Source organism: Girardinichthys multiradiatus, chromosome 14, assembly GCF_021462225.1.
Source record: "Girardinichthys multiradiatus isolate DD_20200921_A chromosome 14, DD_fGirMul_XY1, whole genome shotgun sequence".
Taxonomy (NCBI): domain Eukaryota; kingdom Metazoa; phylum Chordata; class Actinopteri; order Cyprinodontiformes; family Goodeidae; genus Girardinichthys; species Girardinichthys multiradiatus.
Window position 1 is genome coordinate 5,124,056 of NC_061807.1, and position 15,132 is coordinate 5,139,187.

A 15,132-nucleotide genomic window follows, 5' to 3' on the forward strand; every position below is an offset into this window, starting at 1 on the left:
TGTCAGTTGGAAAACCAACTGTTAATGTGCATTACCGCCACCTACTGGACTGGAGTGAGGAAAAAGATTCACAGGAAAAAAACTAAACTGCTGAAAAAAATAAAGGGAAAACTTAAACAACACAATATAACTCCAAGTAAATCAAACTTCTGTGAAATCAAACTGTCCACTTAGGAAGCAACACTGATTGACAATCAATTTCACATCCTGTTGTTCAAATGGAAAAGACAACAGGAGGAAATCTTTGGTGATTATCAAGACACTCAATAAAGGAGTGGTTCTGCAGGTGGGGACCACAGACCACTTCTCAGTACCGATGCTTTCTGGCTGATGTTTTGGTCACTTTTGAATGTTGGTGGTGCTTTCACACTCGTGGTAGCATGAGACGGACTCTACAACCCACACAAGTGGCTCAGGTAGTGCAGCTCATCCAGGATGGCACATCAATGTGAGCTGTGGCAAGAAGGTTTGCTGTGTCTGTCAGCGTAGTGTCCAGAACCTGGAGGCGCTACCAGGAGACAGGCCAGTACACCAGGAGACGTGGAGGAGGCCGTAGGAGGGCAACAACCCAGCAGCAGGACCGATACCTCCACCTTTGTGCAAGAGGAGGAACAGGAGGAGCACTGCCAGAGCCCTGCAAAATGACCTCCAGCAGGCCACAAATGTGCATGTGTCTGCACAAACGGTTAGAAACTGACTCCATGAGGATGGTATGAGGGCCCGACGTCCACAAATGGGGGTTGTTCTCACAGCCCAACACCGTGCAGAACGCTTGGTATTTACCAGAGAACACCAGGATTGGTAAATTCGCCATTGGCGTCCTGTGGTCTTTACAGATGAAAGCAGGTTCACACTGAGCACATGTGACAGACGTGACAGAGTCTGGAGACACCGTGGAGAGCGATCTGCTGCCTGCAACATCCTTCAGCATGACTGGTTTGGCAGTGGGTCAGTAATGATATGGGGTGGCATTTCTTTGGAGGGCTCCATGTTCACCAGAGGTAGCCTGACTGCCATTAGGTACCGAGATGAGATCCTCAGACCCCTTGTGAGACCATATGCTGGTGCGGTTGGTCCTGGGTTCCTCCTAATGCAGGACAATGCTAGACCTCATGTGGCTGGAGTGTGTCAGCAGTTCCTGCAAGATGAAGACATTGAAGCTATGGACTGGCCCGCCCGTTCCCCAGACCTGAATCTGATTGAGCACATCTGGGACATCATGTCTCGCTCCATCCACCAACGTCACGTTGTACCACAGACTGTCCAGGAGTTGGTGGATGCTTTAGTCCAGGTCTGGGAGGAGATCCCTCAGGAGACCATCCACCGTCTCATCAGGAGCATCTCCAGGTGTTGTAGGGAGGTCATACAGGAACGTGGAGGTCACACACAATACTGAGCCTCATTTTGACTTGTTTTAAGGACATTACATCAAAGTTGGATCAGCCTCTAGTGAGTTTTTCCACTTTAATTTTGTGTGTGACTCCAAATCCAGGCCTCCATTGGTTAATAAATTTGATTTCTATTGATGATTTTTGTGTTATTTTGTTCTCAGCACATTCAACTTTGTACAGAACAAAGTATTCAATGAGAATATTTCATTCATTCAGATCTAGGATGTGTTATTTAAGTGTTCCCTTTATTTTTTGAGCAGTGTATATTCTCTAATAATTTTGTATTTTTCAAAAACAGTTTAATTCATTGACATTAAAAATGTTTGCAATTATGAATTTGATTTCCATTTTTGCCATTGTTTCTCTAAACTGTTTTTTTGTTTCATAAGGAATACACTCCATAATCACGTTGTACAATTTCAGACAGGTTGCAATATTCACATAAACCTGTTGCATGTTTACCAATTATTTTAAATGAATTATTCAAACCTGTATGACCATCTCCTCATACTAACCAAATTATTGATTCTATTCTCTTGTTTCTTCCTGCTTTCCTTGTATTTCCTACATTTCTCTGAATTTTCTATGGGTGTATTCCTGTATCACCTGTGTCCCTGTTTTCCTCCCATTTACTTATTTATTATCATTTTACGTCATTTTTCAGCCTTGCATAAAGGAGTTTACCTCCACTCCAACTTGTGCCAGAACCCAAACAAATTCTATTGTAATTTTCAGTAGATTAAGTTTGTACAGCGTATATCTTCTATTAATATCTTTCTTTAAATTATTTGATTCAGTGCTTAATAAAGCTGCCATACTATCAGAGGCCGTCACATCATTTTGATTATTCTGTTTTTCCTCCAGTTTAAACGTAAAAGTATTGTTATTAGTCTACGGTGTATATTAATAAGTTGTCTGTGGTTCTCTTCTTGATTCCTGTGTTTAGATTTAGAATATAAACAACTGCTCCAGTACATCCTGACTCTGGGTCTTTTGAACCATCTATTAATATCATAAGTATATCCCAAAAATATTTATGTTTATAGTTGGACAATAACACTCTCTGAGACTCTTTTTTTCTTTATTTTTGATTAATTTATGTCAGGTTAAGTCAACAGATGGAACAAAAAAAGCCAATGTGGGGGATGTTTGAATAAGGTACAGTTGGACATAAATCTATTGTATGTAATCCTGCATGTTGAGCTTTTATATTACCAATCCATCCAGATCTAATTATATCTGTTTTACTTTGTTCCCGGGTGACTGTTCATGACCTTTAACAAAAACAGTCCGTGTAGAAGCAGAATAATAAACTTTTATTTTTAAATGAAACACCAACAAAACCGTTATTAGACAAGAAAACCTGAAACAGATGAACTACGAGGTTGCCATGTTTGATCCGAAGACTGTTCAATTACTTTAATTATTTGAACAAAGTGGTTTACCATCAAAATATCAGAGAAAAGCTGATTAACAGTTGGAAAATGTGAAAACCAGTTAAGGTGTAAACTTTTCCAACAGTCTAAACCTAAACTAATGCTCTATATGAATAAATTAATAGTTGTATACATTAAGTATGCAGCTCGTTATTTTTAATGTTGAAATATTTAATTTCAGGCACTGTTATCAGACTCTTTGCCATTACAACATGCTTGCAACTTTTCCTTACTCTGTGACTTTCTCCTACTACTCTCCATTTAGAATAGAATATTGAACCTAGTGAGGAAATTATGTTATCCATCACTTTGTCACTGATATAATGGAAATGTATCAACTGAGAGACAATTCCAAGATTATTCCATCCTATTTTATTATATTATATTCATAAAAGACTGACGTAAGATTTTAACCTGGACCTAAAAACATAGATGGATGGAGTACATTCAACATTTAGGGTGAAGTTGTTCCAAAAAAGGGTGCATGGTGGGGCAGTTGTTGGTACTTTTCCCTAGCTGTTTCTTGCTCTGCCCCTTTCAGAGGGCAGTCTGACATCTTTAAAACTGAAAGATGTTACTGCTTTCCTGTACAGGTTTTCCTCATCTGCTGCTGCCAGTCAGATGTTACATCAACATGAGGTCTCATCTCTCCCACCCATCTTTATTAATTCAGAAGTGGTCTGCAGTGGAGAACAGATGGAGCCTGTTCCGAAGAAGGGTTGGCACCAACTTCTTTAAGCAGATGCTGGATAACCGGTGAATCATTTCAATCTTCTGTTACACTGAACTGACCTGTTCTGGTATAGCGGCCCAGATGACACCCTGCACACCTTCTATCATCTTGAAATAAGGAACAAAGTAGAATTTGCTGCAACTATTTACTCTTACATGTCATCTTTTGGCTGGAAACACCTGATCTTTGCTTAAGTGCTACCAGCTCTAAGATGACATGTAAGAGTAAAAAACACATCTGCATGTGATGTTTTCCATAGAAAATGAAGGAATGATTAATTTTAATATTGACACAAGTACTCCTGGGTATGGTTCTGAACATGATGAAGAACAGGCTGTTTGTCTGGAAGAACCAGAACATCGGAACACCTCTTGCTCTACGGTAAGGATTCATCGACTTACGCATGAACATAAAATTCTAAATTAGTTTGATTGCGATTTTTATTTAAAAAGGTTAATACAAAATTAAGACAGAACTTAACATCAACAGCTGGATAAAGATCCGGTTTTCAGTCTGCAGACATGAAACTAGAACTGAGACCGTCACAGTTTACACGACTCGTGAAGCTGGAGAAGTTTGGATAATAGAAATAAAACATGAAACCTCAAGACTGACCTTCGTCTACGACGTTCATTTATCAACATCTTATTGTAATTAATGTGTGATCGGGGTTACATGATGTCAGAGTTTTTAGGGTTCTGGTCCAGTTCTGGGTTTTTCCTGCTTTCACACATGGTCCAAAACCATGATTTTTTATTATTATTATTCTTAGAAAATATAAATCAGCAGAGCTTCAGTATACATCAGCTTCCAACAGAGGCTATTTTAGTAGGGCTTTGATTACAGAGATGCACCAACTGATTTCTGACCTCTGACCTCCGATTTCAAACAAGTTTAAAGCAAAAAAAAACCAAAAAAAAAAACAGACTAAGGTTACAGAGCATCACTGAAAATCTAAAACATAAAACTGTCCAACATCTGGGCAGACGGATACGTAGAAACAGTCCTGCTCCCCTTTAGAGCAGAGGTCCTGCATGCTTTGGGTCAGCGGGGCCCAACTCCGGTCCTCCAGAGCTTCCATCCTGCAACATTCAGATGCATTCTTCCTCCAACACACATGAATCAAATCAACGTCTCACTTCCAGGCCTCTGCAGAGCTGAATGACTCCTGAAGAGGACGTTCAGACGCCTGATTCAGGTGTGGTGGAGCAGGGATGAATCTAAAAGCTGCAGGATAGCAGCTCTTCAGGACTGAATCTGGCCAACCCTGCTTCAGGTACGTTCCTGGTGCTGCACACCAGCACTGGATGCAATCATTGAATCAGGTGTTCTGGTCTGAAACATGGAGGACAACGGGTCCTACGGACCAGGGTGGGGCCACTAGTTTAGAGTGCATGTCTTTGGTGTGCCCTCATTAGCCCTGAGGCCATCTCGCTGTCAGTAGAACCTCATTAAGGTTGATGTGAAATGACAAACAGCTGGAATGTTTTCTACGTTTCTTGTGTCGAAACGACACAAATAAAGTAATGGTAAAATAAACCCAAAAGAAGAACATCATGGCTGATATTTAAACTGGATCCTTCATTCTCTGATGACACTGCACAGATTTGGGCCCGTTAGCCAGTCCAGGTTACACTACGACCTTTAACCTATGGACGCTGGAGATGGACACCATCCTCTTTGCAAAGCAAAAAAATAAAAAATAGCTACAAGATTAGAAAATCAATAAACAAATGGACCAATCGGCTGCTACATGCTTGTTTTCTTGAAACCTAGATTTGCATTACACAGTATTGGCACAAAAAACTCTAAGTTTAAAGTAAAAGAGCAAATATAAAAAACTTGAAGTCTTCACTCGGTTCCCGGCGGCTGAACCTCGGAAGTAGATGGTTCAGGGAAACGGACGTCCTCAGGATGGCAGCTCTTCATGTGTGTTTTCAGGCAGTGGCTCTGGGTGAAGTCTTTGTCACACAGGGAGCACTTGTAGGGTCTCTCTCCATTGTGGGTCCTCATGTGGACAGTCAGGTGCTCCTGTCGAGAACAAGCTTTGCCGCAAACCCCACAGCTGAACCGTTTGATGCCAAGATGGCTCCTGATGTGGACGTTCAGGGTGCTCTTGAGTTTGAAGTGGCGCCCGCACTTGAAGCAACCGTACGGCGCCTCCCCGGTGTGAACCCGCATGTGTTTCTTCAGGTCCCATTTGTTGAGGAAGCTTCTGGTGCAGACGCTGCAGACAAACGGCCGCTCGCCGCTGTGGGTCTTCATGTGAGCCATCAGGGTGTTGTTGGACAGGAAGGTCTTGCAGCAGATGTGACACAGGTACATTCGGTCCCTGACGGTATGGACCTTCTCGTGCGCCTTCAGCGTACCCTCCAGTTTAAAGCGCTTCCCGCAGACTTTGCAGCCGAAGCGGCGCTCGGACGAGTGTGTCAGTTTGTGGCGAGTCAGAGACCTCAGGTCGAAGACGGACCTTCCGCAGATGTTGCAGAGGTATCGGTCCCTGCTGGTGTGACATTTCTTGTGAGCCACAAGCTGCCCTTTCAGGCCAAACGATTTTGGACACATATCACACTTGTGTGGACGATCTTCCACATGGACCCAGCGGTGGATATCCAGGGCCGATTTGTAAGTGAAGCTTTTGCTGCAAATGTTACATTTAAATTCCCGTTCTCCCGTGTGCAGAGAGATGTGGTTTTTGAGGCCAGCGGTGGTGAAGAAGGCCTTCCCACAGTATGAACAATCATAGGTTTTATGGTGCACTGGAAGATGTCCTTTAAGGTCTTCTGAGGAATTAAAAGTCTCTCCACACACCCCGCAAACGCTCTTTGGGTCATCCGCATGACTCCAGGCGTGTTTGGCAAAACCCGACAGTGTCCTGTAGCGCACCCCACACACCTGACAGGGGGCCTTGCTCTCCTGCCCCTTCTCCACAACTCGCCTGGGACGTCCCTTTAAGGCTCTTTTTGGATGTGGACCTTCAGGATTCTCCGGATCGTCATCCTCAGTCTCTTCAGGATTTGGTTTCCACTCGTCGTCTTTTTCCAAATCCTCGTTTCCATCTCTGAAACTCGTGTCGCTCTCAGCTGCCTCCTCGTCTGAATGCATGGACTCTTTGCTCTGGTCTAGATCCTCAGGGCTGGAGAGAAGAAACAAGTGAGGAACACAGAGGATGACAGTTGTCTCAGATGTGTTTTACTAGGACCAGGTCTGGGAGATAACAATAATGGGCCGGTTCTGTTGATAAGAGGTTACCTTTGAAGCGGAGCAGTTTCATCTCCCATAGCCACACAGTCTGTAGGCTGCGGTTCGTCTTTTACCAGCTGAAGGTCCTGCTCCTCGCTATCAGTGTCCTCGTCTTCTCCTGTCTGCAGAAAAATGACTTTCAGAAACTACCTTGCAAACAATATCAGCTCAAAATCTCCTTGTAGACCGTAATTCTTCGTCTATTTCCTCATGGTGTTTGTGTCTCTACTCCTTAGCCTGCAGGCAAGGACACGGCAGCAGTTGGGTCCAAAGGTTGGACAGAAACTTTGCTTCTAGCTCTTTGAAATCTGTCAACACTCCTTGTGACTCAACCAGACAAAGACTAACCAAAGGATCGGTGTCGGTGTCTCTCCTGAGCTTCTCTGCAGGGGTGAATAGATAACGCAACCCGGACCAGCAAAGGAATAGGTCCACAAAGGTCCGGCTCAAGCTGCAGCCTGACAGTACTGTAGATCTGACTGGAACCAACAGCAGTGTGTGCATCAGAGTGGGACAGTATAATTGGTAGGATCTTATATTAAGTGTGTTGCATGTCAGTGATGTACCTGTGCGGTAAACTGGGTTTTAAAGCTCCCACCTGATGAATATTTTAGTGACTGAGACGCTGAAGGTCCCACAGAGCGGTGGAGACTCTTAACAGTAAGAAACTCATCATGGCAATTTCTGATAACAGCACCGTGATTATAGATTTGTCTAATATGCAGCCAAAACCGGCCCGCAGAAACGGTTCTGCAGTTGAACCGTAACAGCTGGGATATTTGTCTTAACTTCCCTGACCCATTGTCTTTGGGTTGTGAGGGTAGCAGCACCAGAGCGGAAACCCCTTCATGCTTCCCCACAGGATCACCCCTTCAGCTCATTCTGGAGGTTTCCAGAATGGCCAGAGCCAGACGTTTCTATGGCAACTTCTGGCTCTGGCTTGGGGTCTCCTCCCAGTGGGCAGCGCCAGGAAAACCCCTCCACAGGAAGCAGCCCGGAAGCCATCCTGATCAGACGCATGAAAAGCATCAGCTGGCCCCTTTCATGCAGATGATCTCCAAGAGTGAAGGAGCTTCCAAGCCTCTCTCTGAGGTTGGGTCCGGCAACGCCTCAGAGGAAACTCATCTCCCCTGCTTGTATCTGGGTCCGTTTGGGCTTCAACCACATTTTCATGACCTCAGCTGAGGGTCAGAACGTAGACAGACCAGATTTGAGACCTTGATCTTTCAGACAGGTGGAGCCACCTGTGGACCTCATCTGCTCCATCCTACCATGATTAGTGAACACCACACCAGGATGTGCCTTGAAGGACGAAGACTGACCCCCGCCCTCGTTGTGAGACATTATTACCTTCAGCTTAATGTAGAGGAGAGACTTTTTGATCCCGGTGGACTTCATGCTCCTGTAGATCTCCTCTGGCGTCATGGGGCTCACTTTGAGCCGCTGAAGTTTCCTGCTGCGGTCAGACTTGAAGATGTTAATTTTTTTGTCATCTCCAACCAGCTGAGGGAAGGTGATCCTCAGAAGGTCCAAAAAGGCAGCTTCCTGTAGACCTCGAGGACATCTCAGCTCCTTCACTGATGACGTCTGAAGCTCTGAAGCAGAGCAGATGTCAGAAGCAGAACTTTACCAAGCTTCACAATCATGAAGCAGTTTTATGCTCACCAGCTTCTGACGGAGCGTCTGCCTGGCGGCCCTTCAGCACGCAGATTCTGAGGAAGTGGTGAGTTGGTTCTTCACCGAGCCGAGGTCTACCGCGCCGCCTCTTCTGAGGCTGATCGATGGGAGACAACAACCTGAAGGACAACAGAGAAGGTTTGTGCAGATCCTGGAACATCGTGGTAATGTAAGGAAGCAGATGTGATCCTGATGACCTCGTGTTCTCCTCGGTCTGATCAGCTGAGGGCGTGGCGGCGCTGAAGGCAGGCTGCTCATCTCCTGGCTGAGGCGGGAGATCTCTGCTGCTGCTCTGAGGATTGGCTGCTTTCTGCAAATGTTCCCAGAGGACTTTCAACAAAAACAGCAACGACACTTAAAAAACACACAAAAAACTGAAGATTTCCAGAGGAAGAGGCAACATGGAGCCACATCCTGACTGTGGTTCGATTTACACAACAGGAATAAAGCTACAGGTCAAACACAGAGGTAGCCAGACTGAGGGACAGAGTTTACATCGGCCCAAACCCAGATGACCCAACAGAAACCTGTCGGTACTGTAGAATCTATAACGGAGGTAAAGCAGCAAACCTTCATGCGGATGTAGAGCGCTGAGTTTCCACTGGACCTGATGCAGGTGTAGATCTCCTCTGGAGTCAGAGTGTTGACCATCAGAGGATGCAGCCTCCTGCTGTTATCCGTCATGAAAAGGTCAAAAGGTGCTCCTGCAGCAAGTTGAGGGAAGGTGGACCTCAGCAGGTCCAGGAAGTCCGACTCCCCTAGAACCCGAGGACAACTGAGGTCTTGAATGGGACTTTTCTGAAACACTGGAACATAAAACGAATCTTTACTCTGAGAAACTGACTAATTAGACATGATTTTATTTTTTTCATCTAAAGTTTATTCATATGGCTCCTCGATTAGGAACAAAGTATCTAAATAAGTGTTTTTAAAGACAGACAGAATCTCTAACCGATGTTAGAGAGGACTTCAGTCTGAGGGTCGTCCAGGATCCGGACCCTGAAGTCCAGGTGGTTCTGGCCGTCGCTGATCAGAGGTTTGCTGGGTCTCCTCTTCTCTGGCTGGACCCTAGATGAAAACAAACGCTGAAACAGAAACATCTCACGTCTCCGTGGACAGCAGGTGTGTCTCATCACTGGAGCTGCGGTGAGATCAACAGGTCTCCATATTTCTCATGTGTGTCCAGCTGCAGTTAGAACAACTTCTCCTAGCTAGATCTTCACTGAAGAACCCTCCAGCTCCTTTAAAATGCCAGCGGTCCAACTCATAATCTGTCTCTAAGAAGGTTTTCTAAGCTCTGTAGGAAGACATGGCCTCCTACCTCAGCTGAAGGTCACATTTGAGTTTCAGCTTCTCATGTGTTTAAAATCCTGACCTGTTCTCCCTGAGGCTGGAGCTCCTCACTGGTATGAAGATAAACCGGGAGAAACTAAAGCTTTACCTCCCAGCGAACGCTCCAGAACGGGCTGAGTTTTCTTTATTTGGAGATGAACGGGAGGTTGGAGATGGGATGAAGGTTACTGAAACCAGGCTTGTTGAGTATAGGTGTCACTGCAGCTGATATGAGAGATGATGGAACAGCGGTGAGGGACGAGTGAATGATGGCAGTGATCAGAGGCAACAGAGACGGCAGGCAGGTTTTCACCTGAGAAGCAGGCAAAGGGTCCGGTAAGCAGGAAGATGCTTTGGATTTCAAGATCAGATCTGAAATATCAGCAGCAGAAGGAAGTTGGTTGAATGAGGAGGCTGAGGAGTACTGGAGGAGGGGAACTGCAGAAGGTCTGAGGGGGCAGCTGTAATCTAGCTGATTTTCTCTCTAATCTGTGAATAAGGGAGGTATTAAAACAACGAAGGAATAATATTCTAACTGTAACAATTCAATCAGTTTATAAACCTTTCTCCAGCCGAGACTTTCATTCAAGCTCTGACTTGAATCTTAAGACAGATTTGTTGATGGAGCTAAAGATTAGGGTGATGGTAAAGAGGCCTTCTGAAATCAGAGCTCATCACCAAGGATAAATCGTTAAATTACCAGAGGAGACATGAATAAAAAGAAAGGTTCGATTGTTCTGATGCAAACAAAGACGTCTCGATTGATTGTTGAGAAGGTCAAAAATAGAGGCAGCACAGTGGAGCAGTTGCTGGCACTGCTGCCTTCAGGCAAAAAGGTTCTGGGTTTGAATCCCTGCCTGAAGTTTCCATGTTCTCCCTGTGCATGTGTGGGTTCTCTCTGGGTACTCCGGCTTCCTCCCCCAGTCCTAAAACACGTCTCTCTAAGTATATGTGTGTGTAACAAATTTACTGGTAGAACTTAAATCATTTTAACTCCACATCATTTTGGGCTCAACTGTAGAATATTGAATAATAGATGTGCAACCTTGGAGGTATTTCATAGTCTGGGTCCTTCAGATCCTCCCGTTTCCGTCTGGATCGTGGTGTCAGCTGAACCACGGGTGGAAGCTCTTCGTCATTATCGTCGTACCAAGGAAAGTCCAGACTCCCAGAATCCTCCACACCTGGACAAAAAGGCAGTTTAGCTGACCTGAGCGGTGGCATGCAATAAAACGCTACCAGCTGGTTCACATCCTCACAAAATGAACGCATGAAAAGCTGGAAAAACGACGAGGAAAAAAAGCCAGATGGAGGTCATAATAAACGATACTCTTAGTTAATTCAAAGGTTTGAAATAATATGATGGAAAAAACCTCTGCAGGCTTTTAAGTTAGCTGTAATTAAACCTTTACTGAAGAAACCTTCGCTTGATCGAGATGACTTAATAAATTACAGACCTATATCCAATTTTCCATTCTTATCTAAAATTCTTGAGAAAATAGTTGCTAATCAAATGTGTGAGCATTTACACAGCAATGACCTGTTTGAAGAGTTTCAGTCAGGTTTCAGAGCTCATCATAGCACTGAAACAGCTCTGCTGAAAGTCACTAATGATATTCTTATGGCCTCAGATAATGGACTTGTGTCTGTTCTGGTTCTGTTAGATCTCAGTGCTGCATTTGATCCAGTCGATCATAATATTCTCTTAGAAAGGCTGGAATATGCTGTAGGGATCAGGGGAACAGCGCTAGGCTGGTTTAAATCTTATTTGTCTGACAGATTCCAGTTTGTTCATGTAAATGATAAATCATCTTTAAACTCCAGGGTTAATTGTGGAGTACCACAGGGTTCAGTACTTGGGCCAATTCTCTTTACTATATATATGCTTCCAATAGGTCAAATTATTAGGCAGCATAGGATACATTTTCACAGTTACACTGATGATACTCAGCTTTACTTACCCATGAATCCTGATGAGCCCAACCAGTTAGATAGACTACAAGCATGTCTTGAAGATATAAAAACTTGGATGACTTTAAATTTTCTGCTTCTAAATTCAGACAAGACAGAAGTTGTCGTCTTTGGACCGGAGTCTTTAAAAAAGAAACTGCTTAGTCAATCACTTAACCTGGATGGCATTAAATTGACCTCTGATAATAAAGTAAAAAACCTTGGTGTAATCTTTGACTAGGACATGTCATTTAAATCCCATATTAAACAGGTTTCTAGGATTTCCTTCTTTCATTGCCAAAATTAGAAATATTCTATCTAGGAGTGACACTGAAAAACTAGTCCATGCATTTGTTACTTTAAGGCTGGACTATTGTAATTCTTTACTATCAGGATGTCCAGAAAATGCAGATAAAAGCCTTCAGCTGATTCAAAATGCTGCAGCAAGAGTTCTGATGAAAATTAAAAAGAGAGATCATATTTCTCCTATTTTAGCTTCCCTTCATTGACTCCCTGTTAAATCCAGAATATAATTTTAAATTCTCCTCCTCACATATAAAGCCCTTAATGATCTAGCTCCATCATACATCAGAGATCTGATTGGTCCATATGTTCCTAACAGAGCCCTTTGTTCTCAGACTGCAGGTTTACTGGTGGTTCCTAGAGTCTCTAGAAGTAGAATGGGAGGCAGATCCTTTAGTTATCAGGCTCCTCTCCTGTGGAACCAGCTCCCAGTTTTAGTCCGTGAGGCAGACACCCTGTCTACTTTTAAGGCTAGGCTTAAAACTTTCCTTTTTGATAAAGCTTATAGTTAGAGTGGCTTAGTTTATCAGGGAGGGAGCCTTCATCCCTCCCTGTTGGTTGGAGTAAGGGGGAGTCAGGTTTAGCCTAAACCGGCTCAGTTATGGTTGAGGTCCAAACACACCCTCCATTTCTGCTACCTGTATGACCCCTTCTCTTTTCCAATGGTTATAATCAGTCTGACAGAGGGAGGTATCCCAGTCATTGTGGTTTTTAGTATAACAATGGCCATCAGTGGGACCCTTTGTGGGGTTCCTTGAGACGACATTGTTGTAAATAAGCGCCGTTTAACTAAATAATCTGAACTGAAACTATCTGTGTAGTTATGCTGCTATAGGCTTAGGCTGCTGGAGGACATAATGACCACTTTCACCCTCTTCACTACATTCTCACACTACTCTCCAATTTTGCATTATTTGCTGTTATTTCAGCTTTTAACTTTGTTCTCTCTATTCTCTTCCTAGAAGCTACACCTGGCCTGACTCTGTGTCTACCTGTGACACCTTTCTGGAGAGGGGCATCGTCCGAGCTTCTGCTGGCAACAACTTAATGCTCACCTTCTACCGATGATCCACATAGCCCTGTCTTTAGTGTTCAACCCTTTCTCTCTCCTAGACATGGCTACTGACTGAGCTTCTACTGTGACTAACTCTATGTGCTCTCTTTCAGACTCTAACCTTGAAAACTGGATCAGAGTTTATCTGTTCTTTCTTTCTAGATGAAACGACTAAAGGAGCTACATCCATTAACATTTACTTTTCCTTCCCATAGAAAGGACTCCTGGATCAGTGCTTCTTTGTTCTCTTTGTGTCTCTGCTCTGTTCTCTCAAACCCCCAGTCGGTCGTGGCAGATGGCCGCTCACACTGAGCCTGGTTCTGGTTCTGCTGGAGGTTTCTTCCTGTTAAAAGGGAGTTTTTCCTCTTCACTGTCGCTACATGCATGCTCAGTATGAGGGATTGCTGCAAAGTCAACGCCAGTGACTGTCCACTGTCTCTACATGCTCATCCAGGAGGAGTGAATGCTGCAAGTCACTGACTGGATGCAATCTGCTGGGTTTCCTTAGATAGAAAAACTTTTTATCCAATTTGAATAAATAACTGAATCTGACTGAACTGTTCAATGATTACGATTAATTGGAATGTATGAACTTGACTGTTGTGAAGAACCTTGAGACGACGTGTTGTAAATTGGCGCTATATAAATAAACTGAATTGAATTGAATATAAATACATCAGCAGATGACCAACATCTTACATCATTTCTTAGTTTTTCCGTGTTAAAACTTTAGAGTTTTACTGTGACAATAATCAGATCTTTCCAGATCTTTAAAGACATGAAGCTGGCTGGAAAAGGATGGATGTTTGAGTCCATCTGAGGTTCTTCAGCCACTAACTGAAAGCCCAGAGAAACTGTTTTGCTCTCTTTTGTGTCTGTTGCTCTGCCAAGTGTGGTGTGGTCCAGAACATCTAAGTCCATGTGGTCCAGAACATCTAAGTCCATGTGGTCCAGAACATCTAAGTCCATGTGGTCCAGAACATCTAAGTCCATGTGGTCCAGAACATCTAAGTCCATGTGGTCCAGAACATCTAAGTCCATGTGGTCCAGAACATCTAAGTCCATGTGGTCCAGAACATCTAAGTCCATGTGGTCCAGAACATCTAAGTCCATGTGGTCCAGAACATCTAAGTCCATGTGGTCCAGAACATCTAAGTCCATGTGGTCCAGAACATCTAAGTCCATGTGGTCCAGAACATCTAAGTCCATGTGGTGGAAGCTTCAGAGATCTCAGCAGAAACATCAAGAAGAGTAAATGCGTCAGAAAGCTGCTGTAAATTAGTCCTACCTGTGAGCTGCTGCTCCGCCTGATCTTCACCAACCACCTCCTCCTCATGGCTCTGCAGACCAGGGACCCGCGCTTTGGCTTTTCAGTCACAAACAAACATCTGATCAACATCTCAGCTTCATCTCGACGTTAAATCTGTAAAAACCGAGCTGCTCTGACTACCTTCAGTCCACCACTGACCTCCTCTGTGCAGTTTGACCTGAGGCTGCAGGAGCTCCAGCTGCCTCCTCTGGCGGTCGATCTGCTGCCTGAAGCCCGACGCCTCCTTCTCGTAGTCGGTTACGGTCCTCTCCACCACCGCTAAGATCTCCCGGGCGGCTGTGCTCAGCTTCTCGGTGATGATTCCTCTCAGTATGTCGCTTTTAGACATGCTGAGTGGATCGGAACCGCTGCTGCTGCAGAAAAACATGCTGTATTTTCTCTGTTTGGATCTAAAACTTCTGCACGGTTGTGTGACTGATCTACATCCGGGGTGTGAGGAAGAAGCTGCGGGTGAAAACTAACAGAAAGGCGCATTACCGCCACCTAGCGTCGGGGAAAACACATTACCTCTACAGGTGCATCTGAAATTCAAATTAAGTATTTCCATAAATCTACTAAATGAAGGGAAACTCATATATTAATATTCTCAAGTATTATTTCAGCTAATATCTGGTGATCATGGCTTTAAAACACGTTTTAAAGATAATCTAATTCTCAATTTGTCATAATTTTGAATTGTGTTA

General features: G+C 44.0%; 1 protein-coding gene across 3 annotated transcripts; it reads right to left on the bottom strand.

Annotated features, from left to right (window-relative positions):
• Positions 1-3,982: 3,982 nt before the first annotated feature.
• Positions 3,983-14,874, bottom strand: LOC124881289 (zinc finger protein 250-like). Of its 3 annotated transcripts, XM_047386833.1 has the most exons (10): positions 14,570-14,874; positions 14,408-14,485; positions 10,858-10,996; positions 9,433-9,548; positions 9,051-9,286; positions 8,678-8,790; positions 8,469-8,599; positions 8,154-8,398; positions 6,813-6,925; positions 3,983-6,696 (listed from the first exon to the last, which is right to left on the bottom strand). In XM_047386833.1, exons 1-10 carry the CDS (start codon positions 14,814-14,816, stop codon positions 5,412-5,414), a joined length of 2,703 nt encoding a protein of 900 aa, XP_047242789.1. In that variant the 5' UTR covers positions 14,817-14,874; the 3' UTR covers positions 3,983-5,411. The 3 variants fall into 3 exon arrangements, with proteins under 3 accessions (XP_047242789.1, XP_047242788.1, XP_047242787.1); XM_047386832.1 differs by having other exon boundaries at positions 8,469-8,790; positions 14,588-14,874; XM_047386831.1 differs by having other exon boundaries at positions 8,469-8,790.
• Positions 14,875-15,132: the final 258 nt, after the last annotated feature.

What these genes read in the sequence shown, in the direction of transcription:
- LOC124881289 (XM_047386831.1), bottom strand. Translation starts at nt 14,816, where the DNA reads ATGTTTTTCTGCAGCAGCAGCGGTTCCGATCCACTCAGCATGTCTAAA. An exon ending in AGACGCTCCGTCAGAAGCTG is followed by an intron (nt 8,399 to 8,468) that starts GTGAGCATAAAA and finishes GCTCTGCTTCAG; the next exon opens with AGCTTCAGACGTCATCAGTG. An exon ending in TCCTCTACATTAAGCTGAAG is followed by an intron (nt 6,926 to 8,153) that starts GTAATAATGTCT and finishes ATTTTTCTGCAG; the next exon opens with ACAGGAGAAGACGAGGACAC.